The sequence below is a fragment of the Cyprinus carpio genome, chromosome A12 (genome assembly GCF_018340385.1).
Source record: "Cyprinus carpio isolate SPL01 chromosome A12, ASM1834038v1, whole genome shotgun sequence".
Classification (NCBI taxonomy): domain Eukaryota; kingdom Metazoa; phylum Chordata; class Actinopteri; order Cypriniformes; family Cyprinidae; genus Cyprinus; species Cyprinus carpio.
Window position 1 is genome coordinate 16,296,752 of NC_056583.1, and position 25,375 is coordinate 16,322,126.

Below are 25,375 nucleotides of genomic sequence, written 5' to 3' on the forward strand. Positions count from 1 at the left end.
CAAATCAGCGTAGCACCATTTTGGCAAATCTGAGGAGTACGCAGGCGGCGTACGCTCTTCTGTTTCAGCGGTGCTGCAAAAAGTATTCTCGTCGCTTCATAACGTCTATTCAGACTTTTCTGACAATGCTTTTCAAATTTTCCTGGATCTTGACACTGTTACTTACTTGGCAGTCTATGGGACAGTCTCAAGCCTCCAGGTTTTCATCCAAAATATCAAAATATTGTGTTTCGAAGACGAACAAAGCTTTTAAGGGTTTGGGACGACATGGGGGTAAGTGAATAATGCCAAAATTTTCATTTTGGGATGGAGTATCCCTTTAATTAGGTTAATATTTTTGGGTTGAATAAAATGAAATAAATAAGATGTTACCACATGAGAAACTGTACATATTCAATGAAGAAAAACACTTCAAAGGGACTTAAAAGCTTTACTCAAATGAAAACATTTTCATCATCCTCATGACAGCACATGCTGGTTTTGTCTCATACCTAAAGGCTATAACACACACCAGTTTTTGCTCCGTGCTAAGTTATACAATCTAATCCTCTCATTATAACATACAGAGTGTATACACACTGTAAATAATAAATTGATTGTGCAGTGTAGAGAGATTCATTGGTCATAACAGAACTTTGTGAGATTGCAATGAACAAAGAGTGACTTTAAAAGCGAACGCTCTTTGTGAGTTTTCTAATCCATTCAAAATGCAGAACTTTTGTTTTTCAGCCACATACATATTGCAAAGTTTCAGGAATGACATCCATATATTTATGTGGGATTCACTCTTGACATAGCAGTAATTGACAAAGTGATAACTATAGCAATCGATTGGACAAAACATTTGAAAATGTGCATTAAGACTAGAGCACCCTAACTAATTTCAGAAACACCCACAGTGATTTATTTCTGGAACAGGGCCTGGTTGATACGCTTGTATTGTGTTACTATATACAAAAACAACAGAATGCAAATGCACTAAATAAAATAGGCTAATCTAATAAATGCATATTTACAATAAGCTCTTAACTTAAATAAGTAGGCCTATTAAATAATAAAATAAATAACTAGAGAAGGCTGACTATAATCAGCTTCCATTTAGTGGGATAAGCCTACACTTCACCTGAATAAAAAAAAGCCCTTCTGTTCTTCAGTGATGCAAGGACAAAGTTTGAGCATGCATACGCAATATCTTAGCAATGCAAGCCATGCACACGTGATCACTCCTCATTGCGGAAGCACCGCCAATGATAATCTGAAAACACTAACAAGCTGGAGTTTAGCGATCTTATGAAAGCGTCGTTCAGCCGGTCTGTGTTCTGTCATGAGATCTCGACTGTATTGTTTGCGATTGTGATCTCTGACTAAATGCACTTACTCGACCACTGATGTTTGAATAGAGAAACATAGGCTATGGCCATTTGGAATTACTATTAGGGAATTTCACTGTTATAGTTACCAGTTTTCATAATATAGACAGAAAGACTGCAAAAGTCTTTTATATATATATATATATATATATACTTGTTTTGCACTACTTCAGTTACATATAGGCCTGCGTGTGTTCATTTAATAAAAAGCAGTAAGTGACCACTTGGTTTAGATTTTTTTTTAACTGTTTAAGTTAGCTGTTCAATCTAAATTGTTTTTGTTGTTGTTTTTTAATGGGGCAAATGCAAATATATCGAGATATATATCGAATATCGTACAAATTTTGACAATATCGAGATATCATTTTTTTTAATATATCACCCAGCCCTAGTAGCTGCCTATATTTCCCATGCCAGGATCCACCACTGCCAGATGCAGTGAGAAATTAATAGCCAATCACAAGATATCTGATGCCCCCACTCCGGCTTCCAGTATGAACGAAACAGACATTACATGTGTTTATCGCACTCAGTAATGGCCAATCAATAAAAATAATCCTTTTCGCAAAAGAAATATGAAGTAGACATTTGATAATTCATGTTTTTCTACAGTGTACAGAAGTGTACTGGATTTACATAAAGTTTAATAAAAGTGCACTGGAGTTTTGTTGTTGTTTTAATCGCAAAAACACTCTGGTGTGCCAAGCCAGCAGAATCGAAAAGCATGGTTAGAAAACCGAGGTATGTACAGAACCATGGGCTTACTGTATTGTTGCATTTCACTTTGTTTGAGTCCCAAAATACAGACAAGAAAAGCAAAGATTAGCTTTCAACATCAGAAAAATATCAGATTTTCTCAAACAATCATCATCTCTGTGAGTACCAATGCTGATAACGCACCTGCTGAGAATAAAGCAGACTCCAGTTGTGTTCAGTTGAGAGATATAGAAAATGACTTTTCATATCAGTCAATGAACATTCAAGTGCAGAAAGGTATTCTAAAACTTCTTGGATTCAAGAGTTTGCATGGCTCAGGTATGATCACACACAGAAAATGTTTTTTGACTTTTGATCAAACAGAACAGAAAAATAGTGGGGAAAAACAGATTCCATTACCGGAATGAACCATTTTAAGAAAGAGACTGTGAGAAAACACAGCAATAGTCAAAAGCATACATTGCCGGTTTTTATTTATTAATTTTTTTCCCTGTGTGTGTTTTTTTTTTTTTTTTGTTATAGAACCCAATGGCTCCTTAACTAGCTAATATTTTTGTCTGGAGCCCTGGAGTCTGCTTGTTTAGTGCGCGCCAAGGTTCAGATGGCAGCATTCATACTAATTCAAATGAACCGCACTAACAAAGCTATTTCACCTGAGTTAATTTTAATTATTAAAAAAATATACTATAAAATTCCAAACACTTGAAGAAACCCTTCCAGCATCTGACCACAAAACTTAAATGTACCTTACCACTGGTCTAAGCCAAGCATCTGTTAGGCTTGTTTGATGAAGATGATGTAGCTTACATTGCACTTCAGATATTCATCCATAAAGATCAGACTAAAAATAGAGCACAGATCATGTCGACTGACTTGGCTTAACCCAAATACCAAATCAGTTCACCAACAACTACCCAGCAGTCTAGAACACACAATATTTCTGAACACACCACAGACATATATCAAATAGATATTTGCACAAAGGCAGTTGACACACATCTGAGAAGCTGACATGTCCTGTGGTGTGAAATGTTATACTCTCAATCTAAAACCATTTGAAAAGATTTTGCTAATTCTTTTATAATTACTATGCATGCATCTTTTATGATTTTAGATTAATGAAGATACTAAATGGAATAGTTGTACTTTAAAAATGCATTTGTCACAGAGCAGGAAAATTATAATTGAACTAGAGGGCTAAAACATAAAAAAAAAGAAAAGTAACCAGTAACACTTTACAGTAAGGTTTAATTTGTTAACATTAGTTAATAACTACATTAGATAATATCAACTAGCAATGAACAATTTTTCTACTGTTTATAGTAAATTAAAGTAAAGTAAAATTTCTTGTATAATAACTTGATAGACCAAATACAGCAAAAGATAAATGGGAGCAGTTGGTATTCCAGGTGTGCACAGATAATGTATGTCACCCCTTTTTTATGCTGGTTTGTTTATAGTAATTGTATGCCATGTGTGTTGCCTTTGTTTTACAATAATCAAAAAACAACAACTTTCCTCTACTAAGCTGATTTCAAGAAAGCCTTTTGTATGGGTGACATTCTAAAATTCATGTTCACAGAAATTCCACTTTAATTATATGGCGCTAAAAAGTACTAAAAAAAAATGAAATACACACTACACAGACAATATATAGGACACAATTTATGGACAAAATCAATGAAACTGCTATAATTTTAAGTTATCTACTGTAGCTTCATCTTAAGTGGAACTTCAGAATAAAGAAAGGAAGTTACATCATGAGATGGCACAACCACACAAAGCCACAGAAAGCCAACCCATCTCTGAGCAACACTAAGGTTTAGGATACATTACTAAACAGGAAGTTACTGCTCAAGAAATTTCCAAAGCACTCACTTTTAACAACAAAGCTGACTCTGTTTGAAGATTAACTTGCCATTGGTTGGACATTGCTAATTGGTATTGCAATAACATGGCTAATATTTCACTTCAGAGAAATAATTTAAATAAGACGGATTCATATTGACAAGACAAGTCAACTAAACTATGACTAGAAAATTAAAAAGTACCTTCATCCTCTTTCCTTCTTATATTTTTAACTTTGAGCAGACACAGACTGGACTCGATCTACATTATAAAAGCACCATTTTGCACTGTGATTGTTGCTTATGAGTCTGAAACCTAACACAGGTCATTAATAATTCTGCATCCTCATAAACCGCATCTGCACAAGCAAGCCATAGCCGAAAAAATGGAGTGGCACACCGGACACAATTTCTATTCCATGTATCCACTTAGCCAACAAACAACAAACTGCTTTTTGTCAGGGTGACAGCCTTTGTTGTTTGATCTTGCATCTTGTGGAGCATCTAATGGGTGACCACTCAGTATGACATGCTCAGATAATAACTCAGGACTTCCTGGTAACCTGGACCAGCATGAAAGGCCTAACAATGGGTGAGAGCATCAAAACATCAACCAAGTTAATTTCCTTTCATTCAGCTATTGTTGCTTTCAACCTTTTTATACAGGTCGAGGTGTCAAGCTGAAGTTTATTTTGAGGATAGCACTTATAAATCCAGACAGCATCCTTTTAGGTGCTTCTAAGATGGAGAGAAGAGCGAGAGCTTTGCTGCACCCGATGAGAGCGGGATGCTATTTTAAGAAACAGAAGCTTTGTTCAAGAGTTTCATTTATCATACAGCTGTCAAACTAAGATAGTTTAAAACTAAGTCATGTCTAGCCACAGTACCATTGACATCCTTTATGAAGACAAAGGCACAGAATTAATAATGACAGTACAATAGATGTTTCAAAACACTCTCAAAAGATCATGTCTGTACAATTATTTAAATATACTAATATAAACTGTGTGAAGATCAGGGTTAACGCTGGTTTTATGAAAGTAAATTGAAGACTTTTTAAAACCTTTTTAAGATAAATTGAAGGTAACACAAGACGTCAATATGTTCTTTAAATGTACGTGTCTAGGGGCAGACAATGAGTTGTACTGACAACACTTCAAAGTTTTGAAAATACAACCTCCAACACATCTCTTCATTACTTTTTCATTAATTAAAAAAAACACCTTGAATAGCTCTCCTTACAAACACTAAAATATGGAAATAACTTTTACCAAGCCTTCTGGTCACACTGCAAAAAAGTGATGTTCTTCCTCAGTATCTTCATCTTGTTTTCCAGTAAAATATATATATTTTTATATTAAAAAAAATCATAAATCAAAATACATTTACTTGAGAAGAAAGATGACAGAAGATAAGAAGTCTTGTTCTGTGAAATTGATCAAAATGAAGTGAGTTTATGATTTTAAAAGAACAAATATCTTCCAAAGGGTTCAGAAAATCAACTTGATTCAAAATTAAAACAAGTTTTCATGCTCCACTGACACATTTTCTTAATTTTAACAAACTCACTTGATTTCTCAGAATATGCATCTCAAGGAAATATTTCTTGATTTAAGGATATTTACATATTTTTATGTGAAACCAAGACAAAATACTGAGGAATATATATATTTTATCAATGACTTTATGAATTTAGACTTTCTGTTTTAACTGAAGAACTTTTAAGGCATTAAATTCATGTCTTTGTGCTAAAAGTACAAAACTTTAATTCAACCAAACTGTGCCAGGTCTCATGGGATTTGCCAGGAGTATACCAAGAAAGATTTCAATGTGGAAATGAAATCTAGATTTTTAGCCACACAAAAATAGTCTGAGAGGAGGGAGCAGTCAAGAATAAATGCCCCTCTTATCAGTTTTAAACCAGATTGTGCACATAAGCGAAAAGTCCTTTTCAAGTTATCCAAATTTCCCAGACAAATATGAGAATCCAGCAATCAGTAACATGCTTCACAGATAATTGACCATGCAATGGACCGGTGTCCTAAGCATCACAATAACAAAACTTTAGATTTGAATCAAACAACAGTGAAGGAGATCAAATACAAAGCGGTCACTGGGGTGGTATTCTAAGATACAAAAGCTTTATCTTTACATCTTATCTACTCCTAAATGGTAGGCTACGTATCAGTACCTTTGGCAAGGGTACGGCACCAGTGACAGCTTTGTACCTTTTTTCTGAGCGTGTTCAGTTATATGCAACCATTATCAGTGAATCTGACACACAAGCACTTGCAACATGCTTTCATGCTCCTCCAGAGCTGAAACAGATTGATTTAATACTCATAAATGCCTTATTAAATACTCACTTGAATCTTCCCTGGCAGTGTTGACACTGGTCACCAACCCATCCACGATCACAGACACAAGATCCGTTCACACACCTGCCTGACAAACAGCTGTTCTCGCAGGGTTTAGATGGAGAGCCGTCCGAAATCAGCACCAGGGAGAACATCACACACAGCCATAAATATCTCTGCATGCCCTGCAGTCTCTGTCTGACCAGAAACAGTTCAGGTCTGAGCATCCTCTTCCCAGCATTCATGGTTTATGGATGCTGCTGATGTTGGTGATTTGGTATCAGTATCTTAGGGCCTTTCTTCCCTGCTTCCTGGAGTCCAGACTGTTTCAATTAAAACAGCAGGGGGATCCGTTCACTTACAGATCAAGGATATTCCTTAAATATCAGCAATAGTTTCCCAAAAATTAAGCAATCGTTTAACCTCCAGATCCGAGTGTGATATGATAAAATGAGCATAAACACAGACATATTAAATCATCTTTCACGCCTCATTGTTTCTGAACAAGAGCAGGAATTTCCTACGTTACCTCCTGCAGTTACAAGGCTGGAAAAAAATAATTCCCCATAACACTGAAAAAAATCGTTCCTCCCAGAGCATTACCATAACTCAAGTGATGAGATATTTCCAGCTTTAAAGCATCTTATTATTCAACGGTCTTATTCTGATCCCATCCGCAGCCATTTTAAAGCGTAAACATTCAGCTGGCTCTCCAAATACACTGCTGGTGTGATTTAAAGCCTTTAAACCTTGAGCTTTTCGTGGCTAGATGTTCATATGCCACGGGAAAAAACGCTAAACGGAGAAGGCTTCGGAGTAAAAAACAGCAGCAGTTAGTAACATGGTTGTTGTTTCTGCTGTTGTCCACTGCGCTGGGGGATTTGGAAAACCTGAGCAACTATCCGTTATCTGCATATTCTTTCGCTGTTTTTCAGGCTCAAGGTAAAAAACTCCTTAACGAATGCGTCGACCCTCGGTTTTGGTGTATATCTTCTTCGTCCCGGTGCGCTGAAACGCTCTCAGTGTGTGAATTTTGGCCCCCTAGACCACCGTTTAAGCTCCCATAGTATGAGAAGCTCGCGCTGGCTGCTCCTCAGGTTGGAGCAAACTCAACACAGAGCTGTCCGCGCCTGCGCAATGGGAAGAGGACATCTTTAAAGAGACAGAGACCAGCATGCGCGTTCCTGGAATATCCATTGCGGCACTTGAGAAGCTTTTTATACATTTTGTTATATTTTCAGGAAGTGTGTGAAAACCCAACTTCCTATCGCTGTTAGTTTTTAGAGCATATTTTTAATTTCCCAACTAGGGAATTGTGTTGGACGTTATAGTGTGGACATATTTAATAATTATGTGGCAGCCAAAGGGCTTTTCTAGAATTTAAGATTATATAAGATTATTCATTTTACCTACCATGTAACAATTTCAAAACACAGTCCAGCATGCTCCATACATTATATTGAGTGTAGTAATGTACATGTATATTCTAACTGACTTTCAAGGTTTAATGATCCAGATTCCCATCACACTTTCAAGCCTCCATCTCAAATATGAATTGTGTCCCTCTTCTAAGTGTAGAGGTGCATCTTAGTGAATAATACACTATGTGCTGCCAACTTAATTAAGACAAATGATGCCCTGCTGTTTGGGTTCTTTCATTAGTGTCAAACATTCATGCACCACAAATTCATTCTGTTAATATAATTAATATGAAGCAAATATAATTTGAGGTTGTTAAGATTTTTTAATGTTTCAAACAAGCCTCTCATGCTCACCAAGGCTACATTTGTTTGATCAAAATGCAGTAAAAATAGTGATATTGTGAAATATTATTATTATATAAAATAACTGTTTTCTATTTTAATATATTTAGAATTGTCATTTATTCCTGAGATTGCAAAGTTGAATTTTCAGCAGCCATTACTCTAGTTTTCAGTGTCACATTATCATTCAGAAATCATTCTAATATGCTGATTTGGTGCTCAGGTTATATGTCATATTATTATCACAGTTGAAAACAATTGCACTGCAGTTTACTTGGACAGATGCATAAAAAGTTCACAAGAACAGCATTTATTTTAAATGCAAATGTTATTACTGTCATATTTGACCAGTTTAATGCATCCTTACTGAATAACAATAACTAAGTGATAAAGTATATGTATTCAGTTTGATTTACCATTCAGAGAGCAAACGCTAGGGTGGGTCTCTTTAAGAACATTAGTATAACACATATTCACACAATAGTAAATCTGCCAGTTGTTTTACAGAATGTAATAAAAAACTCACTTCAGTTGGGAATTTGATATTCCACATGGACTATTACTGGATTTTGTGATGATTCTCACACCTCACAGACTTCCCTTTTTAGATCATTCCCATCACAACAGCGCAATTCAGTCAGGCAATGAAGATATTCATCACCGCATCATAGCGCTGACTTTAGAAACAGAATTGTTTGGTTAAAATACATGCGTCCATGCTAAAGAGCAAATTTAAAGTTAAAAGAATGACACTTATATCACAAACCTATTGTAAATTTAATTCACACATTATGTGCTCCGCATATTCAGTGCTGGCATTTACACAATATTCCAGTCAATGAACATTCCTGTCTCACTTAGAGCTACATTCTTTCCTGGCCCACTGGGGAACATGACACTTTCTCCTCAAACCTTCAGGAACGAAAGAATCAAAGCCTCAGGCAACTGCAACTCAGACTCACTGAGCACCACAGTAACTGCACAGTGATGCAACAGCAGTGACCTGCAGAATAAACATATATTGTTATGTATAAATCACAGGTGATTTACGATTCACTCCTCTGCACTTCAGGCATGCCATAAATCCTTCACGAAGCCAAAGCACCTATAGTGCCCCCAGATGGTAAACATTTAACAATATAGTATAGCTGTACAGTTAGAGCACTTGAAGTGGTGTTCATGACGTCTACTCTTGCTATATTGTAGTAAAAAATTATATTGTGAGCTGAAAGTAAAAAAGATATGATCAATTTATCCATGCCAGTGCCGATATCTGTACTGCCTCTTCTCTCTAGATAAAAGTAGCCAAGTAAGGAGATGGGGTTTATATTTCACATGATTTCTTTCTTTGCTCTTAATGCCATTAAAGCATGGGTGAACGCAGAGTCTGGGAGCAGAGGAGCTGAATGTGATCTTATCCCTGACTAAGAGGGATTAGTATCCGAGCACTTAAAAAGTGTCTAAAAACTAGATTCAGTTCAGTAAAAGACTGATTCAGTAAGAGAAAGAGAAATACTACTTTATATAAATCTCATTGTGTAATTGTGTTTTTCTGTGCCATCTGAAACCAGCTTTTAATTGCATATTTTTAATGTTTAGATTTGCTTTATCGTTTGAGACATTTGTTTAAACACCTTTTTCCCTTAAAATGAATAGAAATACATTCATATTTTAAAAACTGCACTACCATTCCAAATATCGGGGAATACTAATTAATATTTTTCTTCAGTAAGAACGCATTAAATTGATCAAAAGGTTTTTGCATTGTTATAAAAAGATTTTATTTTTAAAAAATGTCATTCCTTTAAACCTTCTATTTATCAAAGAAGGGGAAAAAAGAACAAAATGCATCACAAATCAGCATATTAGAATGATTTCTGAAGGATTCTTGAGACACTGAAGACTGGAGTAATGGCCGCAGAAAATTCAGCCTTGCCATCACAGGAATAATATTACAATGTATTTTTATACAAATAAATGTAGTCTTGTTAGGCATTAGGGAGACTTTTTTCAGAAACACAAAAAATCTAACCAAACCCCAAACTTTTGAACAATAGTGTAATTTATTGCTATTTAATACATTACTACAGCAATAATCCCTTGTCAGGTATTGCTTTTATTTTTAGTATTTAAGGTTTGTACCAAACATGAAAATAAAAAGTAAAGACTGGAACATTTACTGGATCTGGAGCATAGAAATTAAATGACATCGGTATTTATTAACAAACCAAAATAACTGTCTTTTCAAGCATATATTTCCTTTTTCATTAAGTGAATTCAGATGCATTAATAATCTATTATCAAATTTAAAAGCTTGTCAATGTGTAATAAAAAATACAAAGAAAAGAAAAGCCCACTATCTACAGCACTTTTGGGCTTACACAAATAATAAGTGCCAAGTTGTGTTTTGTCACCACAATAACAATGGAGTTTTAGCTTAACACAATCTATTTCAATCAAAATAATGATGTTTTATTTCTCTTGGCACCATAAGATCTGAGACAAGTGGTTATTAAATTGAAATAATAATTATAAAAAATGTCTTTGATAACTGAATTTGTTTTTGCACACTGTAGTAAATTCTATCAGCTTGAACATACTGATGCCACCAGTTTTATCCTCACATGGCCATGAAGATGGATACACATAGATGGTAATAGAGGCCAGATCAAATCAGAGTGGACTAGGCAATTTCCTACAGTTCTTTCAGTGAGAATATAATTTGTTCATCAGATGGGCCGTTTCATCACCTTTAATCGTTTGTATCTCCATCACCACCCTTAGATTCAGATGGGGTGGGCATATGCTTTGATTTTGCTTTCTTGACATTCTTATGTTGCCCTGATGGCTTTGGGCAAGGCTGCAGAGCCTGTGTGATGTCCGTCAAAGTCCAGCGATCCTCCTTCAATGCATGCTCTTCCAGTGTGAACTGACCCTGCTTGGTCCGAGTGAGTTCCTTGATGTGAGCACAGGAGCATAGAGCTGTGGGGGTACAGCAGGGAAAATCAGATTATGTCAAGTAAATTAAATGTTAATGTTTGGGAGTAATATTACAAGAAATAAATATCCCAAGAGTGCTACCTTTTGCAAGATCATCAACCAAGCTTCTGACATAAAACCCACCTCCACACTCAACATCTGTAAATGCATAAAGTAAATTGAAATTTAAAAAAAGATAAAGCTGTTCAGCATGATGCATAATGATTTTATAAACTATGTTTTTTTCTAAGCTAGTGCACCCAAAATGAAAATCTGTTGAATTTAATAACCCTCTGGCCAGCCAAGATGTAGAGTATGCATTACATCACTTGGCTCACCAAGGAATCATCTGCAGTGAATGGCCGCCGTCAGCTGATAAAAGCATCACAACAATCTAAAAATGATCGACACTCCAGTCCATCAATTAACATCTTATTACGTGAAAGGCGAAAACAGTCCAAAAGAGTTCTAAACAATATGTCAGTGGATTTTGAGGTAGGAAGACAACAAGGGATGGACTTTTTCTCCAGAGGAAACTTTATTATGGATTATAAACACATATTTTGACTAGGAGCAACAGTTTAAAGCTGAAACACCTTAATGCTGGACTTGTTTTTTTTACAAACATGCAGCTTTGCAACTTACTAGATGTTAACTAATGGACTGGAGTCTCTCATTCTGACGGCACCCATTCACTCCCAGAGGAACCATTGGTGAGCAAATGTTGCAATGCTAAATTTCTCCAAATCTGTTCTGATGAAGAAACAAACTCATCTACATCTTGAATTACCTGAGGGTGAGTACATTTTCAGCAAATTTTCATTTTTGGGTGAACTATTTCTTTAACTCTCTTAATGCAGTAGTTGTACAAGAAAACACAGTTACCATTTATTAATATTTATCATTTCTTACGTCTTTCCAAATATAGCATAAAAATGACAAACCTATGGTGAAATATGGTGGGCTGAAGTCTTGTAAAGAGAGACTGTACACTGTGACTGGACGTGCAGGTTTAGCCTCAACCTCTTGACCTTGCTTGAGCAGGACGGACATGCGCTTGCCATCCTTCTTCAGGGCTGAATATCTATAAACGCAAATATCAGAAAGTCTATGACATCAAGAATCCTAATTCATTTAGACGTCTATGAAGAATGTATTGAGTATCAAGCAGAACAAATTGACTTACAGAGGTGGAACCTGCATGATTTCACCCGTAAACTGCTTCAGCTTCTCCTCAAAAGCCTCTTTTGTGATGTGATCTGGGAAAAACAAGCATTAATCTTTATAGACTGGCTTCTGTGAGATATCTATTCCCCCCATCACAAGCGCAGCCACAAAACCATGAATCTATCTCACCATAACTCTTTTCTTCAATAACATTTCCTGTGACGTCAAGACTATCAGTTGCTTTGCCTAACTCTCCAATAGCTCTGTATTTCTATGAAAAAGACCACAGAATCAAACGTTACAGTCATAATTTGAGAATGACAAACAAGACACACAAACATGATGTGACCCAGAAAATACTTACCTTTGATCCTGCAAGCATTGTGGTGAGCATCTTTGTTCCTTCGCCAATTCCAACTACTGCAAAACATTAGGTCTTAAGTAATATTCTTTCATATTTTATATTATATCATATTCTTAATTCTACAGGCAAAACCATTATTTTTTCATGCCTTGTTTTGGAAGCAAAATCACATAATTTACATGTTTTCTTTCATACTTATTTGCATTCGTAGATTTCAATTACAAGATTATATATAAAAAGCTGTTTGCTCAAAATGAGTTTTTTTTTTTTTTTCTCAGTTCTGGACGTTTTTATAGAGAGGTCTGCTTGTACCATTTGCATGATTATAACATTTTATTATTTAAAACATGATGACATTTGTGTGATAGTGATAAAAAGAGACATAAAAACTCTAATGTATCTAACTCTTATCTAACTCCTAATTTTTGTTTGTATAATGTTTCACAGTAGAAGAAGATACTTGATTATATTTACCAAGTACACCAGAAGCATTGCTGTCCAGGGTGCCACCATGGCCAATTTTTAAAGGTTGCTTGTTCCTTTTGCGAGGATTGGGATTTGCAACACCTGCCTCTGTGTAAGGATAAACTCGTTACACAATAAAAAGTACTCTGATAATTATTTTTATGAGTGCTTATCTCAACCCCCAATGCAGAGGACTGACATCACTGCAAAGAATAAATCACAAGATAACAGAACAAAAATTAAAAACGCGCCTACCTTTTAAAAGCGCCTTCTTCAGAGTGTTTAACACATCTGCGGAGGTGGGACCCTGTTTCTTATAAATGGCAAATATGCCATTAAAAGACTGCAATTTAGATAGTGAACTGTTCTGAACTGCCATGCTTATTGCTATCGCGGCGCGAGATGATGACGCCATTGCCATGTAGGTAGGTACTTGTAGTTCTTTCAAGAGTGACAGATATCAGCACGTTTCTTTGAGTCAAATATGGGTTCTGATAAGCACTTTCAAAATGATGATGATCTCAGATAGGAATTATATCTCACTTAATCCACTGGCTACTGATTGCTGCTCAGCTCTCAAATGCAGGTCTAGGATCAGTTTCCAATAGCCGCCTGCAAAACTTAATTATAACTGAAATACGAAAGCTGACTCTAGATCAGCTGGGCCATGTTTATAAAATAATTTGCTGCTTCCTTATTATCTTAACATTTTCGTCCTTCGTATTTTACTAACTCGTATAAAAGCAAATCTACCAGCATAAAAGTTTATGTAGGCAATCATTAAATTAGTATTAAATACAAGGCGTCGAGTACAAGTTCACAGTAAAATATTAAACCACATGATGGCGACATATTACTGAAGAAGTATTAAGACATAGGATAGGCTAAACAAAAACAATGTGTCGGATGTTTGTTTGTGATATTTTTTCAAATCAATGTATTATAGAATTAAGACAAAGACTTTGAGATTAAGTATTAAGCTATGAATAAGTATTATTACTAAAGTAGCCTATTAGAATAAACAATTACACTGCTTTGCTTTTGTGTAGGCTATACTAACGGAGGGTATATATATATATATATATATATATATATATATATATATATATATATATATATATATATATATATATATATATATATATATTTATTTATTTATTTATATATATAATTATGTTTATTAATACATTTTTGGATGGGACATTTTAAATGGCTACATATTAACCAGTTGCAATCTTTTATAACTGTACAGATCACAGTGACTTGAATCTTCGAAAAGAAAGGGTCTGAAAGATAATATATAAAAACTTAAAATGCAACATCACAATCTGTCAAAAGTCAGAAAACCAGTAGTTACTATTAAAGCAGGAGTGGCTAGTCAAAGTAGCTATAACTGCTTCAGCGGTAACTGTAACCACTTACCGTAGCAGTGCAGGACACGCCCATTGTGTAAGGCTCTGGTTCCCGTTATTCTCTCTCGCTTTGTAGCGATCACTGATGCCGAGCGCCAGAACTGCTCCGCTGCTCATGGACACAGAGCTCGCACACTTTCTGCTTGTCTGAAGTAGGGGGACTGTATTTTACACATTGCCGACCACCACCATCATTTCAGGAGGAAAATACAGCTTATCATTCAGCATCATGTCAACAAGAGGTAACCAGTTTTTATGTAGTTTTTAAAAAGGCATTATTTGCGAGGACAAAATTTCCTATTCATTCGTACTCAAAAGAGGTCAGTCTATTTGGCACGTGTTTCATTCTGCTGAGAATGAAGCTACCTTTAAACTTGATGAGACTGTAATGTAGCTACACCTGTATTATTATTTTTTTATTTTTTTTTATTTTTTTTGCATAGGCTATATCAAATCTGACAACTACATGTGAGGTACACTAGTAATGCTACATGCAGCATCATAGTAATTAAAATATAAAAAATATTATTACAAACACTATTAAGCTATACAATAAAGATTAAGACCATGTGTTGATAAACATTACACTTGTCATCAAACTTTGATTCATATTCACATTAATATATTGCATCTGTCAGCATTCAACATATAATGTTTGGTAATTATATATTATGATTATTACCCCCCTTTGTCCTAAACTACATCTGATTAAAAGGAAAATATGGACAGTTTGCTGTTTTCTGTTTCTGAAGTGTATTAAAATGGAATTTTAATTTGTTTGTTTGGGAGACAGTTTTGGTGAAAGGTGTCCCTTTGTCTGGATAATTTTTGCTGTTGACGTTGCATAATATCTCACTATTTCTTCAGGTAATCCTGACAAGGTCTGTTTCAAATTGAAAAAGCAATGTGGTATTTATTGTATATTCTTTATGGACTTAAAAATGACTTGAAGACAACTGAAGGGTTAAATAAAGCAATTACCTTCTTTTCTGAGTTCAAGAAAGGACACAGAAGAAACAAAGCCTATTAGACTGGTGTATTATTTGCATTTTGTCATCTTGCTGTTGGAGGCTCTTCCTTTCATATTATCATCATGCGAGATGATGCTAGTATGTATACGCCCACGGAATGTTTCTTCTTATTATTCTTGCTTTGACAGTTCGAATGGTTTCTGGACTTCAATTACAGACTCACCGCAACCACTGCAGATGATTTGTTTTGCTGAGTCTATTTAAAGAATCGGGCTACTGCTACCATGAGCCAAAGTCATAAGCCTCGACTGTGCTTACACCATGTGTTCAAAAACTTGTGGATCTAAGAAAATGTTCTTGAAAAGTGTAGCTTTTGTGATTTAAATAGGACTTCAGTCAGAGTCTGAGGCTTGCTTTTCTATCTCTGCTAGAGAGGTTTGAGTGGATGAATGCCAGTATTACTGGCTAGTCAGAGTTTATAGGTTTTTTTTTTTAATATAATTATATAGTTGTTCTCAAGAATGGTGATTTTCCTCAAATGGTGCAGTCTTCTTTTTGAATTAAATCTAAATGTAAAAAACTGCAACTTAAACTGAAGTAGATGTAGAATAATTCTGTTTATAGGTTTGGAGGGTTTTGGTCATAACATTTCTGTATCTGACATTTTGGCTTGAAGTGTGTTTAACCTTTGAGCTTGATTTCAGATGGTTATATTTTGGTAAAGTCCCAAATGCAGTGCAGTCTAGTACTTTCAAGTGCAAGTCCATGTTTTTCTTGCCATGTCCCTATACGACCCCTATAGCCTGGAGTAATAGAGTTCACTTTAAACTTTTAAGATCAGCAAGCCTTTTCCCAGGTGTCCAGTCAATTTATTTTAATCATTGAGGTCACTGGAGTGCAATTACAACACCAGACATCTGTAAAACTATGGAATTAGTTTGACAAAGTCAAAGAATATATCAAAAACATCTAAGTAGGGGTAAATGGGGCAATCTGTCACACAGTGAGGTTATCAAAAAGGCTATTTCTCAGTAAATATAAGGTTCTGTGATGAAACAATTCATGAAACAGCATGCACAAGCAGAAAAAAAATGCCTTTAATAAGCTATTTAATGGAAGGTTCTATTGTGCCGGCTCACAACATATATACTGTGACAACATGCTCTGCTATTGGGGCAAGTTGTCACAAAAGGTTAATGTGTGTTAAATTTACTGTATTTTTAATGGTGGAAATATTGCATTACTTTTTCAGCCAAGACTTTAAAAATATAATAAACCTTGAGAAATATTCACAGAAGTACAAAGTGTGACAATTAGCTCCATTCTCCACTATTCAAAAGAACAAACGATTAAACATTAACTGGCACATCTTCTTGATGTGATTCTGAGTATCCTCCCCATTGTTTACTTATCTATTCAAGGTGCATTCCCTCTTTCTCTCTGTATCTCCATTTCTCCGACTCTAGATCATTGTCGGCCCCTAGGGAAGCCCAGTTAAAGCTGTCAGCTGAAGTCAGTGTGAGAATCTGAAAAGTAAACCGTGTCTAACAACATCTAGCTTTTATTTGGGCTTTAAAGTTTTCTTTCCCAACAGCCTTCACATATATTCCCCAAAAAAGATAACTTCATGACAGCTCTATCACTTTCATCTTCAGAAATTGGCAGTTTTTGAGATGGAAAAACAAACTGGTGATGGTTCAGTGTGTTTCTTAAAGGTATAGGTCATCCAAAAATTCTAATTCTGTCATCATTTATTCACCCTCACTATTCCTTTAATATGTTAAAAATGCAAGAAAATAATAATAAATTCTGATACTAAATTATAACTTCTTGTGAGATATTTCAAGACTGATTAGACTGAGGATTATAAATGAAGTGTGCTCTACTTATCGCTGTCCCAATTCATGTCATCCAAGCCCTGTAAGATATGTCTCTTATCAATGCTTTAAGTGGCTGTCAAATTCTGAGTCTTGCTTCTTGATGGGGTGAGCAGCAGGATGGAGGCCAGATTGCTTGGAGATTTGCTGCAATAGAACCCACTCTGTTTGACATGACTTTGCTTCAGAGACACGGAAACACAATCACTTTACTTCAGCAGAATGACACATCATAATTGCTGCTGTCCTGCTCACTGCTAGGCTTTCTTTGTGTCCTGCTCAGTCACTCAGGTTTAGTCAGAGTTGCATTTGCTGAATAAATAGTATGAATCATTCCAGCACACAGCTTCAACAAATTAGATCTTAGAATATACTGAATTTGTGATATGAGGTAATGGCACTGTTCTATGAAGCTCTTATGTAAAAGGTCTATTAAGAAGCAGCTGAGTAAATGATTCAATGAGTCACTTGATTCACTCATTTGTCACCACCTACTGGCGTAATGATGTAACCTGCAGAAAGTATCTCACTAATGGCACAGACTCACATTCTGTCTAAAACGTGCAAAACAGGCCAAAAGTAAGTTTAAAAATTGTTTTTTAAGAAGCCTTAATTTTAGGTGTAGTTTTCGAACTGTGCAAGATGTTGACCTTTACCCTGTTAGCTCTGTTTCTTTGTGTGGACTTGGTGGTGCTCTGCATTACAGACCTGCCCCCGTTAAGATGACAAGGGGAAGTGGAGCATGCTTGCTGATTGCTGGGGTTTCAGCTTCATGAAAGCCACAGGGCTTTAGTTGTTGTTCCAGGCTTAATTAAGCTTGATCCCACCAGGAAGCTGCCCCTCTGCCTCTCTCTGTTCCCAAACTGCCCTCAGTCGGCCGAGCCCGGACCCACTACATTCCTATAACTAGGATGTCACCTCTCTTTGGATGAGCTGGTCAAGTGGAGTGGGGGAAGGGATGATGGAGGAAGCAGTAGCAGGAATTGAACTCGCAGTCCTGGGTTATGTCCCCAATTTAAACTCTTTGAATCTATGTATGACTTGTACTTTAGCACTCTGCATTTCTTCCTGTTTATTTCTATGTACCCTATTCTACTTCTGAGGTGCATTTTTTTTTCCGAACTTTCATGGAGATCCTGTATGACGCCACATCAGTGAATCGGCTCCCCCTGAAACAATGGCAGGAGCTGGGCAGGAGCCAGAGTAATGAGGGTTAGAAACATTTCCATGTGTTCTGACCATTGGGTTTTGTTTTAGACATGTTTTACACTGCCTTGTGCTTATAAGATAGTCTCAGTTTGAATTAGTCCAGGCCTCATTTAGCAGTGAAGACAGACATCTCAATGTACTCTACCCAAAAAAACACCAGCAGTTTTATAAATAATTGTATGAGGAAAGAGCACAAAATATTAAATGCTTAATATTAAATTAAATTTAACAGGTCATACTGTTGCATATTTTCCATTCCGTTTCATTAAGATACATACAAATGATACATGCAGTGGATCCAACCACTGAGACACCTGAAATGCTTTAACATACTTTACAGTAACATTTAACACATTTAATACAAAAAATACAGATTACATTACAAATTGTTATGCAAAATAAGCCTTATTTTAGTATGACCCAGTGAGCATCTTGCTCTTGCTCTTCAGTGAAAATGAGAACATCTGATTCATCATTTTGGCCCCTACTATGTATGTACAGTGTAAAGACACACACACACACATATACTGTACATATATATATATATTTATATATAACTTGCAGGTGTGTGAGCACCAGATGGAGTCCATCATTCTGATTCCAGCTGACCACACACTCCTGAGCTTTGTATTCCCTGTGGGCTGCTGATTCTGTGCTTCTGCGCTAAAAAAAATCGCCATCCTGATGAATGCTTCATCTACGCTCAGCTCCAGAGCCACCCGAGAGCCTACAGAATAAATGCTCAGCTTCAACTGGGAATTTATCTTACTGTGCATTTGCTAAAATGTTTTAGGCCACATTCTCCTGATGCCTGGTTTATGTCAAAGCCAGTTTCCTTTCCTTAGTTTATTTCACTTTGTGGTCAGAAGTCTAGTTACAGACCAGTGGGGGAAAGGGCTGCAGATATTACTGGTTACCAGCTGACTTTTGTCCTAATTATTTCCTGTGTTGTTGTAGAAGATGTGGCTAAAAGTAAAGATTGCTCTCAAAACAAAGGATCATTATGCTCTGCAATGTAGTGAAAAAATAATCACAAAATCCAAAGTACATTTGATCCCTTGTCTTCTTGCCTCTTATAGTGACCTTGTAAAAATACTGAAGAAACTGAAATTTATTTATTGAGGTTTCAGGGTTAGGTTTATGGGCAGGAATATAGTTAGGTAATTGAAAGTGTTATTAGCTCAGTATTAAGGACAAAAGAACTCAAGGGAAAGTCAATGTGAGTGTTCGAATCGTCCCCTTTGGCCACAGTTTAAATTGTGCAATCATACAATTTACTGCATTTTCAGACCATCTGTTTTTACATACTTTATTACATCAGAAATCAGATCTCTCTTCTTTACCCTCTTTTCTCATAGGAGATTTTTTTTTTTTTAATTTTCAGGAGAAAACAAACTGGCCCTTCGCTAAGGTATACAACCCTTACTGTTGCTAACTAAGACAAGTTTTAGATTTTAACTAGAGATTTGGGTGAACAGAGTGGGTTATTTTTCTGCAAAATAAGTCATAAATACTTTGTATATTATTCTTACAGGGGTTGCAAATTTTGACATTACAAAGCATTTTATCTGAGGTTTTTCTTTCATTTTAAAAGAAATGGCTAAATTATGCAGTAACATGATTAAAAACAGAGCCTGTAAACCCTAATCAAGGCAAACACTACTCAGAGCCAACTGAAAAGAGAAATTACTACAGTAATTTGAAAGAAATAATAACTGATATTTAAACAATAGTCCATAAAAAATGTCTACAAGACAATTGTGACATTCATTGTTTATTGTGGTGAATGCAATAATAACTGATAACTTGAGCAATATTTTCCACATTTTGCAAGTGTGCAATCATAACAGTTATGCTTTCCTTCAAAAAAATTGATTTGTCTAAATGAGACCGCTATCAAATATACTCTGACTTAATGTTGTTTCAGTACATCCCAGTAATAATTATGTAGTCCTAATTGACCTACTTATGAATACTGATGCATGGACATCCATTTATCATAAACTGAAAACAGAATCCGATTAGAATGGAAGGATCTGGCCAACTTTGAGCAATATTGTGGGAGCAATATTTGCAGTTTTCCTGGCAGTGGGTTTGTGGGTCTTCTACAAGGTCACAGCGGTATAAGGGCTTAATTGCTGCATTCAAGAAGACCACCTGCAGTAGAGCAGAAGCAATCACATTAATTACATCTTAGCAGGGCACAGTTGCATTAATAATAGCTCTCCAGACCATGGCTCAGGAGCAGCAGATGTAGTATCAGACATTACCGAAGGAGTAGCATCCGTTTGGTTCCCCAGGCCAGTGCCCTGTGTGTTTTTAACACTTTGTTGGGCTCTCATGTTTACCCAGCTTTCTGTCAACCCACGGGATATAGAAACTGACCTTTTGATACCACAACTGATGCTTAGGGGAATCTCTCAAAGTCAAATTTAAGATATGTGGAGCATTTGTCAAGGCATTTTAGCTTGCTTGCAGTATCTGAATGTGTTATTTTAAAGCCCCCTCCAGCTCAGAGAATGATCAGGCCTGCCTGAATGATGCACACTGACATGACTCTGTCAGGGCTTTTGTAAAAGGGTTATATTTGAATGTTAAGGTTTTTTTTTATCATATTTTAGTTGACCATTTTCTCTCTCTTTTTCATCCTTCATCCACATGATTTTTATTTATTTTATTTATATTTTTAATGAAGAAACCATAAACAATATAGCTATTTAAACTGGCCTGGGAAGTTAACATGAACTTTATTTATTTTTTATATGATTTTCAAATGCATTCAATTTCATTGAAGAAAACATAGAATATATAGTTTAATGCACCCTTGCTTTAAGAAAAAATATTATTAATATATATTTTTTTATCTTTCTTATTCCAAACATTTGAATGGCAGTGTATCATTGTTTCCACCAAAATATTAAGTAGCACAACCGTTTTCAACATTGATAATAATAAGAATTATAATACAATTATTCTTGAGCAGCAAATCAGCATATTAGAATGATTTCTGAAAAATCATGTGACTGTAATGGCTTCTTAAAATTCTGCTTGGCCATCACAAGCATAAATTATGTTTTAAAATATATTCAAATAGAAACAGTTATTTTACATTGCTAAAATATTTCAGAATATTTCATAAATAATACTTCACACACGCCAGTGTGTATGTGTGTATATGTATTTATATATATATACATACATTTACACATACATATAGATGCTTTTTAGTTACAGTATGCTTACATTAGTGAAAGGGAGCATGATGCCAAATGAATAGTGCTGTGCATATGACAAGGCCGTCGCCAATGGCTACCTGACATCACTGCAGAGCTGCTGCTAACATACAATCTCTTTGTGTGATTAGACCCTGAGAGAGCTTTCTTTCCCTGTCACACTCTTCTTACAGTATATCCAGTCACTGCACATCATATTTTGCGGTCACTTATTTTATAAAAACTGCTTCTTGCAGCGACATACTAAATGGTGCATCAGCAAATAGATTTTTGAGTTATGAACCCATTCAGAGCTTTTAATGCTCCAGTGTTAAGACGTATTTCAGACACAATTAGATGCTTTTATACAGTGTCCTCCTAACCGGGCACGAAGCAATAAAATAAAAAGCTATTTTTCCATAAATTTTGTCCTAACCAGTTGCAAATAGCACTTTTTAAGTGCTATTTAAAATTAAAATAAAGAAATCAATTATCAATGTATTTGTTCAAAAATAAAAATGTATTTGAATAAATCACTTTTCAAAGTGACAAAGAAATAGACGTATTTAAGACTCAAGTTTTAAATTTAGTTAAATGTAACGATAAGTAATAAATATTTTTTTTAACTCAGTTGGCATTTGCCAAAAGATTTAAGAAAAGCAGTTTGCAAATTAATTAAAAAATTAATGCTTTAAAATGCTTGTCTTGTTTATTATCAATTTAATAAATTTGAATTAAATTAAACAAGTTTAAATATGTATATTTACTCATTTCATTGTATTTTTAAGTGATTTATCAATTTACAACATTATTTTTAATTAATATTAATTGGATAATTGGAAAGACCCTCCATGAGTGACAGACTATCCCTGTGTTGTTCTGGGGAGCCTCGCATACAGTACAATCTCACTAGTAGTTCATAATCCTCCTCCACATACTGTAACATTTATCAGCAAATATGTTCAGACTGGCTGTGTTATGCAGCCTTTTCACATGCAGTGCTTGTTGCTTGTGGTCTCACACCTGGTTAGGACACAGGGTTAGATTTATTTTTGTCTTGCTTGCTTTCACTTTGTTCTCAGTCTCCAGAGATTTTGGTGCTATTTGCTCTGGTGCTTTTGAGTCTGTAATGGGACTCTCTTAAGGGCTGGGAGGGCTCTTAAGGTTTGATTCTGATGTTTGATAAAGGTTTGAAGGTCGTCCAAACAAATAAACACCCCCACGATGTTTCTGAGCACCATCTGAAACCGTGGGCTGGTCTGTTTGCACAGTAGACTATAATCGCCGGGAATATAACTCAAACCAGCCTCACATAAAATACAGAGGGGAAAAAAAAATAGAAAAAAAATAAAACCTCTGGAAAGGATTACGACATTGTGAAAGAATTTCCCCAACATTTCCTCTTCAAGTGAATCCAATGAGCACTGACGGAGCAGTTGCTGAAGACTAAAAGCAGGAGGTTTTGTTGTTACAATATTCTCTCAAGTGTAACCATTTAGCAGAAGGTGGATAAGACTCTCTTTTTCTTCCTCTTTCTCACAGTCTCTCTCTGTGGGTGTTCATCAGAGTGTGTGTTTTTACATTCTGAACCCTGGAACAGATGTGACACATGCCTACTTTGCGGTGTTACAGGGCAATTGACGATGAGTTTAATCAGTATCAGAGTCTTGATAGCCAATGGGTGGAGCCACACATAACACTTTAACTTTATTGCTCCTGGAGAGCATGCATCTGTTTGCAAACCTGTGTTTGAGAAACAAAGCAGGGATGCGGTCGTTTAAAAGTGTGAAGAAACACGTCCAGCTCCATGTCATAAAATATCAAAAGCATCTTGTTCTAGATTTCTCAACAAAGATGAACATATCTCTTACATTTTTGCACTCATGGTTGTAATAGCTAATGCAATTCTTTTGGAGTGAAATACCTTCAGGGATGTTGAATTAGGGTCACACAGCACAGCCAGAAAAAACAGAGACAGAGACACTCCAAGGATTTTGAGTTTTCAACTTTATTTGTTATATCTGAGACACAAACCAGAGTGGTATTTGAATATTTTTCTACTCTGGATCACTTAAGTTGTCAAATTACAATAAGACACGCTGTTTATTACTGGCATCTAAATGTTAAGTTTATGACAACATTGGGTTTACAGTATGAAAACTGCACTGGCAGCACATGCATGTCATTTTCATGGTGTGCATGCTTATACTTCAAACTCTGAAGTGGATCTTGAGCTGGTAATTGCCATGGTGTGCAGTGGACTGTGTTTGATTGGATTAGATTTGCTGTATTTTTGGCCCTGGGTTTCATGTGTAACATGTTTTCAGTTGTGCAGCTAGGGGGAGCAAAACGTAACTAAAATTTCACTGACTATTACTTTATATACATTTTCAGTGTTGACCTGAGGCTTCAGCCATTTTTACACCAAGGACCCCTTGGTGGTTATGGAAATGGAGCAGTTATTCAAAACTGTCGTGTTCCACAAAACTGAGCCCACAATAACTTGCATATAGTAAGGACTAAGGTCAGATGGGGTAAAATGCCCACTTTATTTTTTTCTCTTGACCACACAAAATATCATCTCAACACATTTAATAAATGGCTATATTCTTCTTAATTTTGTAATTTCATCTGAATATCAGTCAGAACAGTTTTGAGATAAATTGTATTCATTTTGTGCCTCTTAAAAATAGTGATCGGTGACATTTTTTAAATGTACATATTAACACAAAAGAAGGTTTTTGGAAGAACCAAGGCAATGTATCTACATTTAAAATTAATTATACTTTACATTATTGCCCCAGGTAGGGATCTATTTTACCCCAATACACTAAATTACTGTACTGGTAAATTAACAAGTAAATTAGTAAATGTTTATATTTAATAGCTATTATTTATAACACATTGGCTAATGCATCATCAAATCTAAATCTATATATGTTACAGTTAAGAGTGTCATCCTCCCCTATCTTCCCCTACCATATTAATATTTGTACATACTTTGTGATGTTTACATTGTACAGCCATTAAAATAGTCATAGTGCTACACTTGTCCATCTGATGATTTTGATGATTATACTTCAGACTCAAAATGGGAGAGATTGAAATCTTGATGCATTGTAAATGGATGTTATAAAATGTCAGGGTTCCTCATCATGATGCTCTTTACATTTCCTACATTCATCTATGAAGTGATTCACTCTTGCCATGAGAAATTCTATCCGCCACATAGAGAAATGTTATGCAATGAGACGTGGGCCCGAATGGCGATGAAAGGGAGTATTGTTTGATGTTTTGGAGGAAGGTTATTAAACCATGCATGGTTGGTTTAATAACGTTCCTCCAAAAAGAGCCGGAGCAGATCCAGTATTATGTCCCATCATGAGCTTTGCCAGTCCATGGATAACACATCCTTTCCGCAACAGCTCGATTGGTCAAGTTTAAGAATGGCAAGATGGATGGAAGTCCTGGTAGCAATATTAAGGAATTTCAGCTTCTAAGTATGTGGACAAGCCCCTGAGCACTTCTCTGGTCAGATTGTGTTGACCTTGCCTGGATCATAACATATGTGTAATAGGCCATGGGGGGACAAAGGAGAAAATGTTACATCACACATCATATACGTTTTCAGCAGTGGCTTCATATACCGTCAGAGAATCCAGAAT

At 35.7% G+C, this 25,375-nt stretch overlaps 3 protein-coding genes across 3 annotated transcripts in view; 1 reads left to right on the plus strand and 2 right to left on the minus strand.

The window, feature by feature from the left end:
- The window catches only part of LOC109067921 (attractin-like protein 1), a 93,639-nt gene extending 86,194 nt beyond the window's left edge, over positions 1-7,445 (minus strand). The window contains 1 exon segment of the mRNA XM_042767823.1: positions 6,301-7,445. Within this exon segment, the coding sequence (XP_042623757.1) occupies positions 6,301-6,536 (236 nt within the window). The 5' untranslated portion in view covers positions 6,537-7,445.
- A 2,653-nt stretch (positions 7,446-10,098) lies between these two features.
- LOC109066614 (probable tRNA pseudouridine synthase 1) lies at positions 10,099-13,493 on the minus strand. The gene is made up of 8 exons (XM_019083643.2): positions 13,285-13,493; positions 13,039-13,137; positions 12,565-12,620; positions 12,390-12,471; positions 12,220-12,292; positions 11,978-12,117; positions 11,136-11,192; positions 10,099-11,036 (listed from the first exon to the last, which is right to left on the minus strand). The coding sequence occupies exons 1-8, from the start codon at positions 13,448-13,450 to the stop codon at positions 10,807-10,809; spliced, it is 903 nt and encodes a 300-aa protein (XP_018939188.2). The 5' UTR covers positions 13,451-13,493; the 3' UTR covers positions 10,099-10,806.
- A 1,004-nt stretch (positions 13,494-14,497) lies between these two features.
- Positions 14,498-25,375, plus strand: part of LOC109090510 (actin-binding LIM protein 1-like) — a 69,924-nt gene continuing 59,046 nt past the window's right edge. Inside the window, exon 1 of the mRNA XM_042767828.1 lies at positions 14,498-14,683. Within this exon, the coding sequence (XP_042623762.1) occupies positions 14,671-14,683 (13 nt within the window). The 5' untranslated portion in view covers positions 14,498-14,670. The remainder of the gene's footprint in view (positions 14,684-25,375) is intronic.

Excerpts from the sequence above, each read along its gene's own strand:
- LOC109066614 (XM_019083643.2), bottom strand. The coding sequence starts at position 13,450 with ATGGCAATGGCGTCATCATCTCGCGCCGCGATAGCAATAAGCATGGCA. Across the intron at positions 12,118-12,219 it reads ATCATGCAGGTTCCACCTCT|ATATTCAGCCCTGAAGAAGG; the intron begins GTAAGTCAATTT and ends TTGCGTTTATAG. Across the intron at positions 11,193-11,977 it reads CCCACCATATTTCACCATAG|ATGTTGAGTGTGGAGGTGGG; the intron begins GTTTGTCATTTT and ends ATGCATTTACAG.